Source organism: Hippoglossus stenolepis, chromosome 8 (assembly GCF_022539355.2).
Source record: "Hippoglossus stenolepis isolate QCI-W04-F060 chromosome 8, HSTE1.2, whole genome shotgun sequence".
Classification (NCBI taxonomy): Eukaryota; Metazoa; Chordata; class Actinopteri; order Pleuronectiformes; family Pleuronectidae; genus Hippoglossus; species Hippoglossus stenolepis.
The window spans coordinates 5,448,562-5,461,513 of NC_061490.1; the positions used below are offsets into that span (position 1 = coordinate 5,448,562).

The following is a 12,952-nucleotide window of genomic DNA, read 5'->3' on the forward strand; positions in this document are numbered from 1 at the left end:
TTAACAATCAATACAATATTTCAGACAAATGTGATTAAACCACAGGTTGTATTTTGGGACGACTCATGTCCCTTTGAATGTCGGCAGACCTTGCATTGAAAAAATAAAGAAAATACATTTTCAAAACTAGAATAGAATGCCCAACAGTCCTCCTATAACAAACATTTAAATTAACTAGATCTGGATTTTTATTTTGATCAGCAGCAAACTGCACACACTTACTCCCCTGAATGTAGCGGATTTTTCAATCAAGATCCATGAATTATTCTGAGAAATCAACAAAAAAATTTAAAAAACGCTGTATCTCAGTGTTTAATCTTAATCTCTCTTCTGACATCTTCATTTCCGACTCCTCTGACCTGCTCTACCTTTTAATTCAAACACCAAACTGCATATTGTTTAAAAGCATAACATGCCAATAGAACTAACGTAAGAGTAGTCGGGTAGACAGAGGTCAGCACAAGGGCTTGGTCATCAGCATCACTTGACCAAGAAGATTTAAATCCAGTCATTTGCCTGAAGCCTGATTTCCCCATTCAAGCAGGGATGCTAGAAAGTTTTGAATCCAGAAGATTTGAATCAGTCGTACAGATGCAGAGGAACAGAGGCTCTCGCTGCCCACACATGGCTGAATTTGATTCCACTTTGTTTTCTTAATCTTTTTTTCCCCTCATCCTTAGTACATGTAATAACATGACAAGCATACTGAAGCCAACACAACTGTTTATTTAATTTTTTACCTTTTGAATATTCCTGACCATTGTTAAATGTGAGTTTTTAAGCATGAATACAGCATGGTACACAAATGCAGATTTGATCCAATTATTACTAGTCTGAATGAGGGAAAATGGAGATTTCAGTTTACTGTGAAGGAGAAAAACTGATGGAAAGCGGTTGAATACAAAGAAATGAGGAAGTGTCCAAAGAGGAGAGGCAAGGAAGAAAAATGCAGAGGCATGAACTCTGTGGAAATATTGTTTGTGTTCTCTCATCATCCATAACCAAATGAAAAGAGAAGGAAATATCCAAGGCATCTAAAATCAGGGAGGGATTTCTATTGGCCATTCTCATTGCTGCAAAAATAATGTTTGTACAATGTACAACAACTCCATAGACCTATAAGGAGTTTGGCTTATATTGTAGCCCTCTGATAGATGAGATGGCTCGATATGTTTGACAGAGTGTGAGAAAATAAACCATGTGTGTCACAGAATCGAGCAGGACTGAAATCTTAGAGATGAGGTGATACAACTGCTGATGATGATTGAGGCATGGCAGACTTTCCTCCTAACACAAATGTGAAGATGTAACTTCTTTGTATCAATTTGTTGAGCAACTGCACGATCTTATCAGAGCAGTGATTCCCAGCTGAGGATCCTGGGAACCCAGGAAATCTTGTTTACCAGGTGGTGTTTGGATTGGCCCAAACATAAAAATAGGGCTGTTAAAACACATAAATGAAGACTTCAGAAAGACCTGATATGCAGAAAGAGGTTGAAAAATAAAAAAAAAATCTATAATAATCAGAATTTAAAAATACTGGTACGTCTCCATCTGAACTGTGACAGCAGGTGTGGAGAGGTGCGACTGGTCAGCTGATTCTGGGGAGGAGTGTCCACGTGGGAGTGACCAGGTATCCGCAGTTGTTAAAAGAGCAGAGTGACAGCTCCTCACCAGCTACTGAGCGCACCACAAACTGGCCTGTGACTGGGGTCCTGCAAACACATGCAGCATTGACTTGATATGAGGACAGGACCAGTCATGGGGAACAAGAGCAGCCCCGAGCTCCCTCTCTGCTTCCTGCTCACTACTGCTCTTTGCTTGGAGGCTGCTCTCATAAAAAGGACCATTTACTGTCCCTCTGAGAAGATGACCTGGACAGAGGCGAGGCAGCACTGCCAGAGGAACCACATTGACCTAGTTACCTGGAACACAGTGGACAGAGTCTGGCTGAGTAAGCGGTTGTTCCAAATTGATGTCAAGGAAGCCTGGATCGGCCTACATCGAGATCCTGAGAAAGACGCAGTTTGGAAGTGGATAAATGTAAAGTGAGTATCCTATTTGAGATTATTTTATTTTATTTTGTATTGTTCATTACAAAATCTTGAATGTGCAGTTGCTATGTAAGATATCCTCAGTTTGTCTGTTTCAGAAGTGGAGAAGGTGTTGCAGGACCTGACCTCTCACAGAGCAGTGACTGGGCTGATGGGTCGCAGAGCGCTCACTGTGCAGTCGTACGAGATGATCTAATGTGGTACAGTGTGAACTGTTCAAGTAGATATAATGTTTATTGCTCAGGAGGAGGTGAAACACTTCATTACAAAAATAACGTCAGCTGGCACCAAGCTTCTCAGCTCTGTCAGGCTTTGATGAGTAACCTCGCCACCATCACCACATCAAACAGAAATGATTTAGATAACAGTGGCTGGATCGGACTGTTCCGACGGGCCGGTCACCGCTGGAGCTGGGTCGGAAATTCATCCTCTAAATATAGAAACTGGGCACCAGGAGAGCCACTCACCACAGACTGTGGCTCCTTTGATCCTAAGACTGAGAAGTGGTACAGCAAAGTGTGCTCCCAGGAGCTGGAGCCTGTCTGCTATGATGACAACCTGGTGGTGGTGAACAAGAACAAGATGTGGGAGCAGGCCCTGAGGCACTGCAAGGCCATGACAACCCCATGTGCTGACTCTCCCGAGTCCTGCGTGTGCACCTACAAGATGCTGAGTCTGCACAACCAGCGGGACTACGACTATGTCAGAGAGCGGATCTACAGAGCCACGACTGATGAGGTTGGAAGATGGGTTTTTTCCACACAGTGCTGGGTTCTAACCCTTTACAGTGTAATGTATAGTTTACTCTGCATCATATGGTCATATGGTGCTTATACAGTATCTATAGATTGTGAGCAGTTCCAGCAAAGACTGATGTTCTCTTTAGTCATAGTTTATTCCATCAGTTTTGAGGCCAACAGAAATAAAACTACCTAGAATGTCTTCTTTATAAAGAACAATAGAAGGAAAAATATATAGCACATTTTTATCATGTCATGGTGAAAGCCTTTTGTAAAACATTAGCCAAACTATAACTGCAAATTAATTTTGAAATTAAATCTGTAAATGCAGTAGATTTTATCCTCTGAGGGTCGCAGGGTGAGATGGAGCCAACCCCAGCTGACATTGGGCGGCGTGAGGTGCAGGACACCCAGGACAGGTCACCAGGGGCAACACATAGGGACAAACAACCATTCACACACACATTCACAACTATGGACAATTTAGAGTCTCCTATTGACCTAACCCCAGTCTGCATGTTTTTGGTCTGTGGGAGGAAGCAGGAGAAAACCCACACAGACACAAGGAGAACATGCAAAGTCCACACAGAAAGACCCTCCTGCTGTGAGGTGATAATGCTAACCACTACACCACCGTGCCGCCCCCAAAATTAAAATTGAAACATTGATTCAAAATCGAAATAAGTAAATATAATTTATTGTTTTTTGCTTTGAGTTTTGTCATTATTATGTAAATGAAAATCGAATTCATTTCAGTAACTAATAAGTGCAAGGGTACATTTTGAAATTGATCCAATTGCTTTATACTTCTTCTTATTGGTTCATTTTACAAACACAAAATCAAGATGAAACCAACAGCTAAACACCAGGATGTGGACATGTCTCTACCGGACAGCCACAAGCATTTATTACATATGGTCTGTTTCTATTCATTGCGCTGAACCTAATTAATTATTCAATTATTATTTGATTAAAACAAAGTTGACACATTAATTTTCAACCATTGGTCTCTTCGTGCCTGACCTAATTTACTCCACAGTTAAACAAGATGAAAGATTAAGGATTGTCTTTCAAATGATTGATTTGCTGTCCATACAACTGAAATGAATGTGAGAGCGACTGACATCTAACACCTACCTTTGTCTCTCAGGTGTGGATCGGTCTATGTTACCTGGGAGGGGAGTGGAGGTGGATGAACGGAGAGGAGCCGGACAACCAGGGGATGCTGCCGGAGTGTCCGTCCCAGTTGAACAACTGTGGGACTCTGTCAAAACATGGCACAAACAACTGGAGCACCAGGGACTGCTCAGAGAGAAGAAACTTCATCTGCCACAGGCGCAGGCTGATAGGAGAAGAGAAAATGAAATTTGCAGAGAAATTTAAAACTTTTCTCTAATATTAATGCCTGTTTTATCTGTAAATTAACTGATTGAGCTTTTCAAGAATTGGGCCAAGTTTAAAACTCATATCATACATTTCCATATATCAACAAGAGAAATTCTGTGGCAAAATCTTTTTCCTTTTGCTCTTTGCTAACTTGTTCTGACTGAATGCCTATCAGCCACTGCAAGTCCATATTGCCTCATGTCATTTTGAACATGAATTTTTGCTTTGTTTTGTTGTTTTTCTTCAAAATCTGATTTAAATTTAGATGTAAGAGCAAAGCTGTGTGTATTACACAAATTGTAACAACCAACATTAGTTACTATAAATGACTTTTAACCAAACAGTGGTGTATGTGTACTATTAGGGACTGTCTGTCGTTCAACTGTGTTTTTACCTTTAGAACTGTCAGACTTTGATTTCATTTCAGTTAAAATAACACCTGAAAGTGATGACTTGGTCAAATAAAGCAAAGTAAAGAAAACCAGACATTTTAAATCCTTGTAAATACTAATGAATTTCCTGTTTTCTGAAGAAACACACATATCACAAAACACACACATACACAAACATGTAATTATTGAGATATTAGACTACTCTCACTGTGAATGCTACATTGGCAAGAAAATAAAATGAACATGTTCTTCTACAATTTAAATAACTGTCTCGGTCGTTTCAGACCTTTTGAAAACAGTGCTCACATGTAGTTTGATTGTCCCACAGGCGGCCACTGATTTCCCTTCATTTATTTAGACCTATATTGTAGGAACACAAAATGGTGGGCCACAAATCTGAAGCTAATCCACCTCAACGAACAGTTTATTTACTGTCAATACACTACCTGTGTCTATTAATGGTCCTGTATTACTTGTAAACTATCATAACTACCTGTTTCGGGGGGGTCGGTCCCTCCTGAATCCAGAACATGTTGAAATAAATATGTTAACCAGACTGTGTTACCTCAAAAAATGATTTACTTACAGTTCATCTTGGAAACTCTGTTGAAGGAGGCCATCGTGCGGAACAATTTATTATGTTCCTACCAGTGACGCTGTCGGAGGCATTTCCAGGTGGAACCATATTCACTTCCGTTTGTCATTCAACGAGCCCGTAGTAAAACAGGCTTCTTCTTCTTCTTCTCGGCTCCTCTGACTCAGTAAGTGTCGACATTTAAACCCTGTGTTACAGCTGCTGTCATGTGGATTACAAGAGAACTAGTGACACATAGTTTGTGTTGAACCTGTAAAACGAGAGAGACCCGGGGTGGGACGGGATCTGGAGCGGCGTGTGCAGGGGGCTCACGGTTTAGCTAGCTGGTGTACAGACTGTTCATTTCCCTTAGTGACATTACACGATGCATCAGCTCCGCAAATCCTCTGTAAAATCCTCTGGTCGAACATTCTACTCGGCTGTGACAGACTCATTGTGTAAATCACCAAAGGGCTTCATTAGAATAACATAACACCAGAAAGTGGTAATACACAGTAAACATATGGCGTAAAACTAGACAAACAACAGAAAGAAAGTAAAGACATATGGGTTCAATCATTACATGGTCATGGTGAGACCAAAGCCAATGTGAGTTTATGGGTTTCAGTTGTTTTGATAAAGGTTTCAATAGATAATGCAGAACATGAAGCTATAAGGAGAGTATTCCATAGTGTTCGGGCACAAATTTGAAAGCAAGATCACTGTTAGTTTAATCAAGCATATGAGGGGGACTAGGTGTATTTTCTTAATTTAATTATAAATTAAATGTCTTTTGGGTTGACATGTGAATTGTTTGTAATTTTTTTAGCATTATTGTTGTACTGGATGTTTGTCAGTGCATGTCTGCATCTTGTTTTTTCTGTATCTTCTTGCCCTACACCGTTTTATTGTAGAGAGATATAAACGTGTTACAGTCTCTTAGAATTTACGTCATTGATTGTGTGTGTGTGTCAAAATAGCATGGCATTAAAAAAATCAGATAATAATCTATTGTCTTTTTCTCTGTCTGTCTTTGTCTCTCTCCTTCTCTCCTTCTCTCTCTCTGCAGGGAGCAGAACTGTGAACAGTCATCATGACACTGTTTCACTTTGGAAACTGCTTTGCTCTTGCGTATTTCCCTTACTTTATAACATACAAGTGCAGCGGCCTGTAAGTATCTGTATGAATCTGGGGAATTGCTACTTGGGTGGTGAAGGACAAATAACTGTGACTGGAGGGAGGGAGGGAGGCACTGGAAGTCAAATTCAATTTACTAAACTAGAATTACATTGTTTGCTAATGTTATGTCATTGTTAAAATGGTGTCTGGTCTGTTCTAATGTTGCAGTAACATATGCTCAGAGACTAATGTTACCAACTGTTGATAATCTTCTTAGCAATGTCGGACATTTGGCAGGGGTCCACATAATCCTCTTATTAGTGTGTTCCTTTATTTGAGTGTACGTGTTCTCAACAGCAACATTGAATCCTGCTCATTTCTGCCTAGATTATTTGATAATAACCTGTTACATATTGCATTCTTTAGTTCATCCTTTTACAGTTTTAGCATTTGAACTCTGTTTGTGTGTTCAACCTTTAGTTCAGAGTACAATGCCTTCTGGAGATGTGTCCAGGCGGGTGCAACCTATCTGTTTGTCCAGCTCTGTAAGGTGAGGGAGATCTTCCATGATCGAATGATTTGTCATTTATGCCTGGAATAAAATTAAGAAAAGGAGTGGGGATTGCAGATAAAGAACCAATTATACCGTCATTAGCTCCTTTTGTGTTTCAGAGTTTAAGCATATCTTTTCCTTTTGCGCTTCAGATGCTGTTCTTAGCTACATTTTTCCCCACATGGGAAGGAGGAGCTGGAGTGTATGACTTTGTAGGGGTGAGTGTTGAACTGAACTTTTCTGTCCGATTTAAAAAAAAAAAAACACATAAAATACCAGTTTGTGAAGGAGGTTGAAATATTGGTGTACATATCCTCCAGGAATTTATGAAGTCAACAGTGGACCTGGCAGATCTGTTGGGCCTCCATCTTGTCATGTCACGCAATGCCGGTAAAGGGGAGTACAAGATCATGGTGGCTGCCATGGGCTGGGCAACCGCAGAACTCGTCATGTCCAGGTAAACAATTACACGGATTGTGCAGAAGAAACATCAGCTTCATTTGATCAAGTTATTGTACATATCTAAACATTGAATTTGTGTCTTGTTGGGGTTGTTCAGGTGTCTTCCTTTGTGGGTCGGAGCCAGAGGGATCGAGTTTGACTGGAAATACATCCAGATGAGCTTTGACTCCAACATCAGTTTGGTAAGTAGCTGTTCTTCCTCTCCGTCTGCTCCTGTGTTTCCAATCTTCTGTCATTCATTTAATGAGTTTTCTTACCTACCTCCAATATATTTACAGAAGTGTTTTCATGATTGGCAGCAACAGTCCACAGAATAGATGACAGTAATAGTCTGCATGTTCAGATAATGATGGATTTCTAAATGTTTCATACTCGGAGTGCTTCCTGTTTTCTCTTGTCTCATCTTAGGTCTGTTATATTATGTATAGCAACAGAGTGTGTTAAAAAAACCATAACCAGTGATTATTATGACTGTATATAGGTCCATTATATTGCCATGGCAGCAGTGGTGTGGATGTTTACGCGATACGACCTTCCTAAGAGCTTCAGGCTTCCTGTCACTGTGCTGCTGGCTCTTTGTGTCTACAAGTCCTTCTTAATGGAGTAAGTTTCACACTCTTATTCCACACACACACACACACACACCTACACACACCTGTAGACACACTGACAAGAGTACAGAACAGAACTGTTTCTGTGTCTTCACTGATATGACATTGCTGTTAGTATTTTTTTTAAAAAGTAAAAAGCTTATGTGACTTGATTTCAAGCAAACAAACAAGAACGATATCTGTTTATCAAGCTGCTTTTAGACATGAACTCTGGAAATGTCTGGAAAATTGGGTGTGGATCTTTTCTGGAGTTTGCTTTTCACATAAGAAGAACGCAGCAGGAGATTCTGTCTGGAACCTTTATACGAGGGGTCACGCCTGGGTAGAGCATTCAGGAGGCAGGACATGACGTGTAAATTCTGCCGTGGAAATCACAGGTTTTTGTTAACGGCATATCGACACCAGCGTCAGCCCTTATCACCAAAAGTTCTCGAATCTCGTTGCTATTCCAAGTTGACTTCTTCATAAGTGTCTTCTACATTGGTGGTGCCTCTTTTCATCCTGAGACTTGTGTATTCTTCCAATTTTGCATCGTTGCGTGTTTAGAATCATCATCAGGCCACTGGGTCACTGTGAATTTTCCTGTTTTATTCTCACATGAGCTCACTTAATTGTCCTGACATTTTACCAAGGGATATATATATATCTATATATATATAGATATATATATATATATAGATATAAGTCTGTTGAAAGTGTATTCCCCATGTTAGTCTATTCTGTTCCATCAAGGTTTGACTACCTGCAGAGTAACCGCACTTAACTTTGTAAGCCACAGGATGGCACTAGTTACCAGCAACAACACCAACAATGGTACAAGGTACACTAGATTTACAATAAACTAATTTACAGGCAATTAAGGTAATTTTAAAAATGTACTCTAGCTACGACATTAACTCACACGACTCAATATACTTAAAATCTATTTACCAAGCTCTTTTAAATTGTTTGTACTTGTAATCTGCTTGGTCGTAATGTATTATTAGCATACATGTACTTACTTATCCATAAAATCACTGAAAGTTGTGTTGTTTTGCATAAAGCGTGAGAGATCATATGTGATATATGGTGGGCCAAATATCTTCTGAGTTAATTACTCATCCGTCGCAGTGATGGATGGTTTTAGCAGTGACAATGCTTTGTTTTTTGGGGGCTTTTGTCCTGTTAAATTGTAGCTTACATTATGTTTCTGTCTGTGTCTCCAGGTTGTTTGTCCATGTCTTCCTCCTCGGCAGTTGGACAGTGCTGCTGGTCAAGGCCGTGCTGACTGGTGCCATCTCTCTCTGCTCGCTGTTTCTTTTCGTCACTCTGGTCCACAGCAACTAAGTCAACAGCAGCGCGGAACAAGCCTTCAACACTCTGTTGGGTCCTGAGTGGACCAGGGGGGTTGTCATGAATCGGAAGCTGACCCCTGACACCATATCAGTCTTAGTCTCAACATACAACCCCAAAGACTGCTGAAAAAGGCTCGCTGAAATTCCATAGTTTCAGTGATCCAATCTACAAAAACCAGGCTGACATACGAGCCAACAAGTTGTCATTTAACCCGTTTATCCAGTTAGTTACTGTATGGTCTGATGATGGGAAACATGAACTCAGTGTGCAGCTTTGTTTCATTTCAGGACAAATGGTGACATCGGGAGGCTTCTGATTGGCTGTAATGGTTTGTGAAAGGGTGGAATTTGTATTTCAATGACCACAGATTAAATTAAACAAATGAGACTTTATAAATAACACTTTTCTTTTCTATTTGTTCTCCGATGTGCCAGTTTGAATCCTTAGATTAGATTCACTGAGTGGATTTCTAACAGATGGATGACAGTAATAGCTCTTTGATAGTTAATTGTGTGGCCACAAATGTATCAATTTATTTATATTCAAATAAATGTACAAGTAGTTAAAATAAAACTGTAGACAGATTGTTTTGATAATTGAAAATATTGTTTTAAATTGAAAGCAACTAATGTTAATAAACTGAGCTTTACTCAGCATCGTGATATTATGTTGAGTTGTAAACATCTGTGATTTTGACATAAAAGTTTTTCTCTTGTTTAAACTCGCTGTGAATATCTTGATTGACCAGACTGTTCATTTTTTTCATGAGTCATCAGTCAGTTATAAGGGAATGATTAGTTTTATTTTGTTGTCTTTGCAGTTACAAAGTTACTCCAGGGACAGTCTTGTGCGTGATTATTTTCAGCGATGGTGAACTTTGCTATCATGTATTCAGAGATTACACTGTTCTGACCCCCGTGTTTATCTTGGCGACTGAAGCTGGAGTAAATTTCCTGACTCGAGAGCATCTCATGACTGTCGAGTGGGTAAAGTCCTCTTTCTGCCTTTTATGTAATTTTTAATACTGACATCTTAAACCATAGTCTGTATATTCAAATCAACATAGTTATGGAAGTTTTCTGGAAGCTGGTGAAAGGAGAACTCAGGCAGCAGCTGATGTCCCATGCAGAATATTTGAATGTAGACTTCATGCATCAAGGAGACCAGAAGGTGGAACAATATACAAACGCTAACAGAGTAACGAGCAATTGTCACCCCCAAGTCTGAAGAGGTCTCCCTGAGCATCCCAGTATATCTCCCTCTACTTGCATCACCCCTTCTAACAGCACATCCATGAATGGCTAGATGTACTGCCACTCTCTATGTTACATGTAGGTGTTCGCATCCTATTGGATAGTTAAGCCTAAATCACATTGTGTCCTTACGTCTTGCCCCTGGTGTAATTTAGAAAAGAGTTGAAGTTGGTGCCTCTGTCTGGCGCATGTGAGTTAGATATGAAAGTCACTAAGCATAGACACTACAATGCACCGGTTGGCCCTTTATGTATAATCTGACCTTGGGTACTGCTTAGAGAGAGAAGGGAGTATCTGTGGGATTAGACAGGCGCTGTTCTCCTGTACAGGTATAGTGTGATATACATAATATACAGTGGCATATACAGTAATGTGTGAGGATGGTCAGGAATTCCACAACAAACATCGCATGTGCACTTCCTCCCACTACCCAGAAATGAAGCCAAAATATCCCACATTCGAAATCTGCCATTTGCACATTTGGAGCAGGGTTTGAGGGATGGAGCCGCGATAGCAAGGTCCCGCCGATACACAAACTCAACCATTTGTGAGTCAGTCTCAGCTGTCATTCATGATGTTTCAACCTGTTTGAACATTGAGGAAGCAGGGTTCTTGACCTTTTCAGCAGTCTGCCACCAGATGGCAATTGAGAAACATTGGCGTCAAACTTTGGGAGCTGTCATTTCGAGCTAGTGACACTGATCACGGAGATCGTCTGTGGACCAGACCATCTTATTTCAGTTTGGCCTTTGTGGAGACAGTCTTAGTGAGCAGGGTAGACCGCGCCCTCCGCAGGATGCAGCCCCTGAACCTAGACACAGCTTATGTTTAAAACCATTAGCACTGATTGCCAGGCATCGTGTGTAACCATCCCTCTCCTGTCCCTTAAAATCAACAGTGATATCTCCTATATGTTGAACCTTTCAGATTTGTAACAATTTTAATGTCTGATGTCCAAAAACAGCTTGGCTCACTGCAGCAGCTTAGTTGGATTTTGCAATTTCCAGACAAAGAGCCAAAAGTTCAAATTGTTATCACATTACTGTAGAGCCATGAGCAGGAGGACCGAGAGAGAGCCTTTCATTTCAGGGAGGGAGTGAATCAAAACACTTCCAACGAATGTGGAAGAAACCGGTCACACAAAAGAGTTTGGTTTCAAAACGCCTTTTTTGGTGTTCGAGAACAATCTTCAGTGTTTGTCTGTGTTTGGGGAGGTGGAGGGTGAAGAACAAGAAGTGGAACGAGGTCGTTCAATTGAACTTCACCTCACCTCACCTTAAGTTCTACCTTGCATACAGCCAGAGGAAAAGTCCCACAAGTCATTTCCTTCTGATGATGAAGATTGATGAAAAAAAGAGCAGAGATGTATTTACTCTGCTTCTTATTGCACAAAATGTCTGTAAGAAGGAGTGATTACAATTATTAGATGAAGAGAAATCGAATCCTCAACATATTGGATTATCCCAGAAATCCCAGTGTCATGTGTGGTGAATTAGACAAGCTGAAGTCTGGAGGCTTTGAACTATATGTTTTGTGATGGGACCATGTTTATAAAGGTAAGGAAGGAAGGAAGGAAGGAAGGAAGGAAGGAAGGAAGGAAAGAAAGAAAGAAAGAAAGAAAGAAAGAAAGAAGGAAAGAAAGAAGGAAGGAAGGATATCTTTATTACTCCCGAGGGGTAATTTTTTACAGCCAGCAGTAAAAAGACAACAATAAATAAAAGATAGTAGACAACATCAAAAACAAAAACAACAACTTACATAGAGCTATTTAAAAGGCCAATTGCAGTAGAGACAGATGAGGTTTTAAGTCTATTGGTCCTGCATCTTGGCAGAGAATATCTGCGGCCGGAGGGAAGCAACATAAACTCCTTAGACAGTGGGTGACTAGCATCAGGACTGAGCGAGCCTTCTTCAAAGTCCTGACTTTGTACAGGCTGGGCAGGTCAGACAAAGTTATGCCTGCAATCTTGCTGCACACTTTGACTACAGCCTGTAGTCTATTCTTATTTTTTAGGCTGATGGACCAGTACCAGCAGACCAGTGAGGATGTGAGCACAGATTCGATAAAACAGGGAATAAAACATTTTAATAAAAGTTCTATCAACGTTAAAACTTTGGAGCTTCCGGTAAAAATATATACGCTGATGTGCTTTCTTACACATAGCATCCACCTGGGGCTCGAAGGTCAGCTGATGGTCAATAAAAGTGCCAAGATATTTATACTGGGATACAACCTCAACAACATGGTCATCAATGACAATGGGTCATCAATGACAATGGGATTCTTCCACAATAATCTCCTTTGTTTTTGCTACATTGATGCTTAAGAAGGAGTTTTTGCACCAGTCTGTGAAATCTGCCACCGCAAGTGCAGTTATTGTGTCTCTACTCAGTAGAGACACAATAACTGAGTCGTCTTTAAACTTAATGATATGATGCCCTGAATATTGGCTCTGACATTCATTTGTATATA

The 12,952-nt window shown here is 40.4% G+C and overlaps 1 protein-coding gene across 1 annotated transcript; it reads left to right on the forward strand.

Annotated features, from left to right (window-relative positions):
* Positions 1 to 5,217: 5,217 nt before the first annotated feature.
* tmem147 (transmembrane protein 147) lies at positions 5,218 to 9,947 on the forward strand. The gene is made up of 8 exons (XM_035164579.1): positions 5,218 to 5,333; positions 6,216 to 6,316; positions 6,746 to 6,815; positions 6,971 to 7,036; positions 7,139 to 7,275; positions 7,378 to 7,462; positions 7,762 to 7,883; positions 9,097 to 9,947. The coding sequence occupies exons 2-8, from the start codon at positions 6,240 to 6,242 to the stop codon at positions 9,215 to 9,217; spliced, it is 678 nt and encodes a 225-aa protein (XP_035020470.1). The 5' UTR covers positions 5,218 to 5,333; positions 6,216 to 6,239; the 3' UTR covers positions 9,218 to 9,947.
* Positions 9,948 to 12,952: the final 3,005 nt, after the last annotated feature.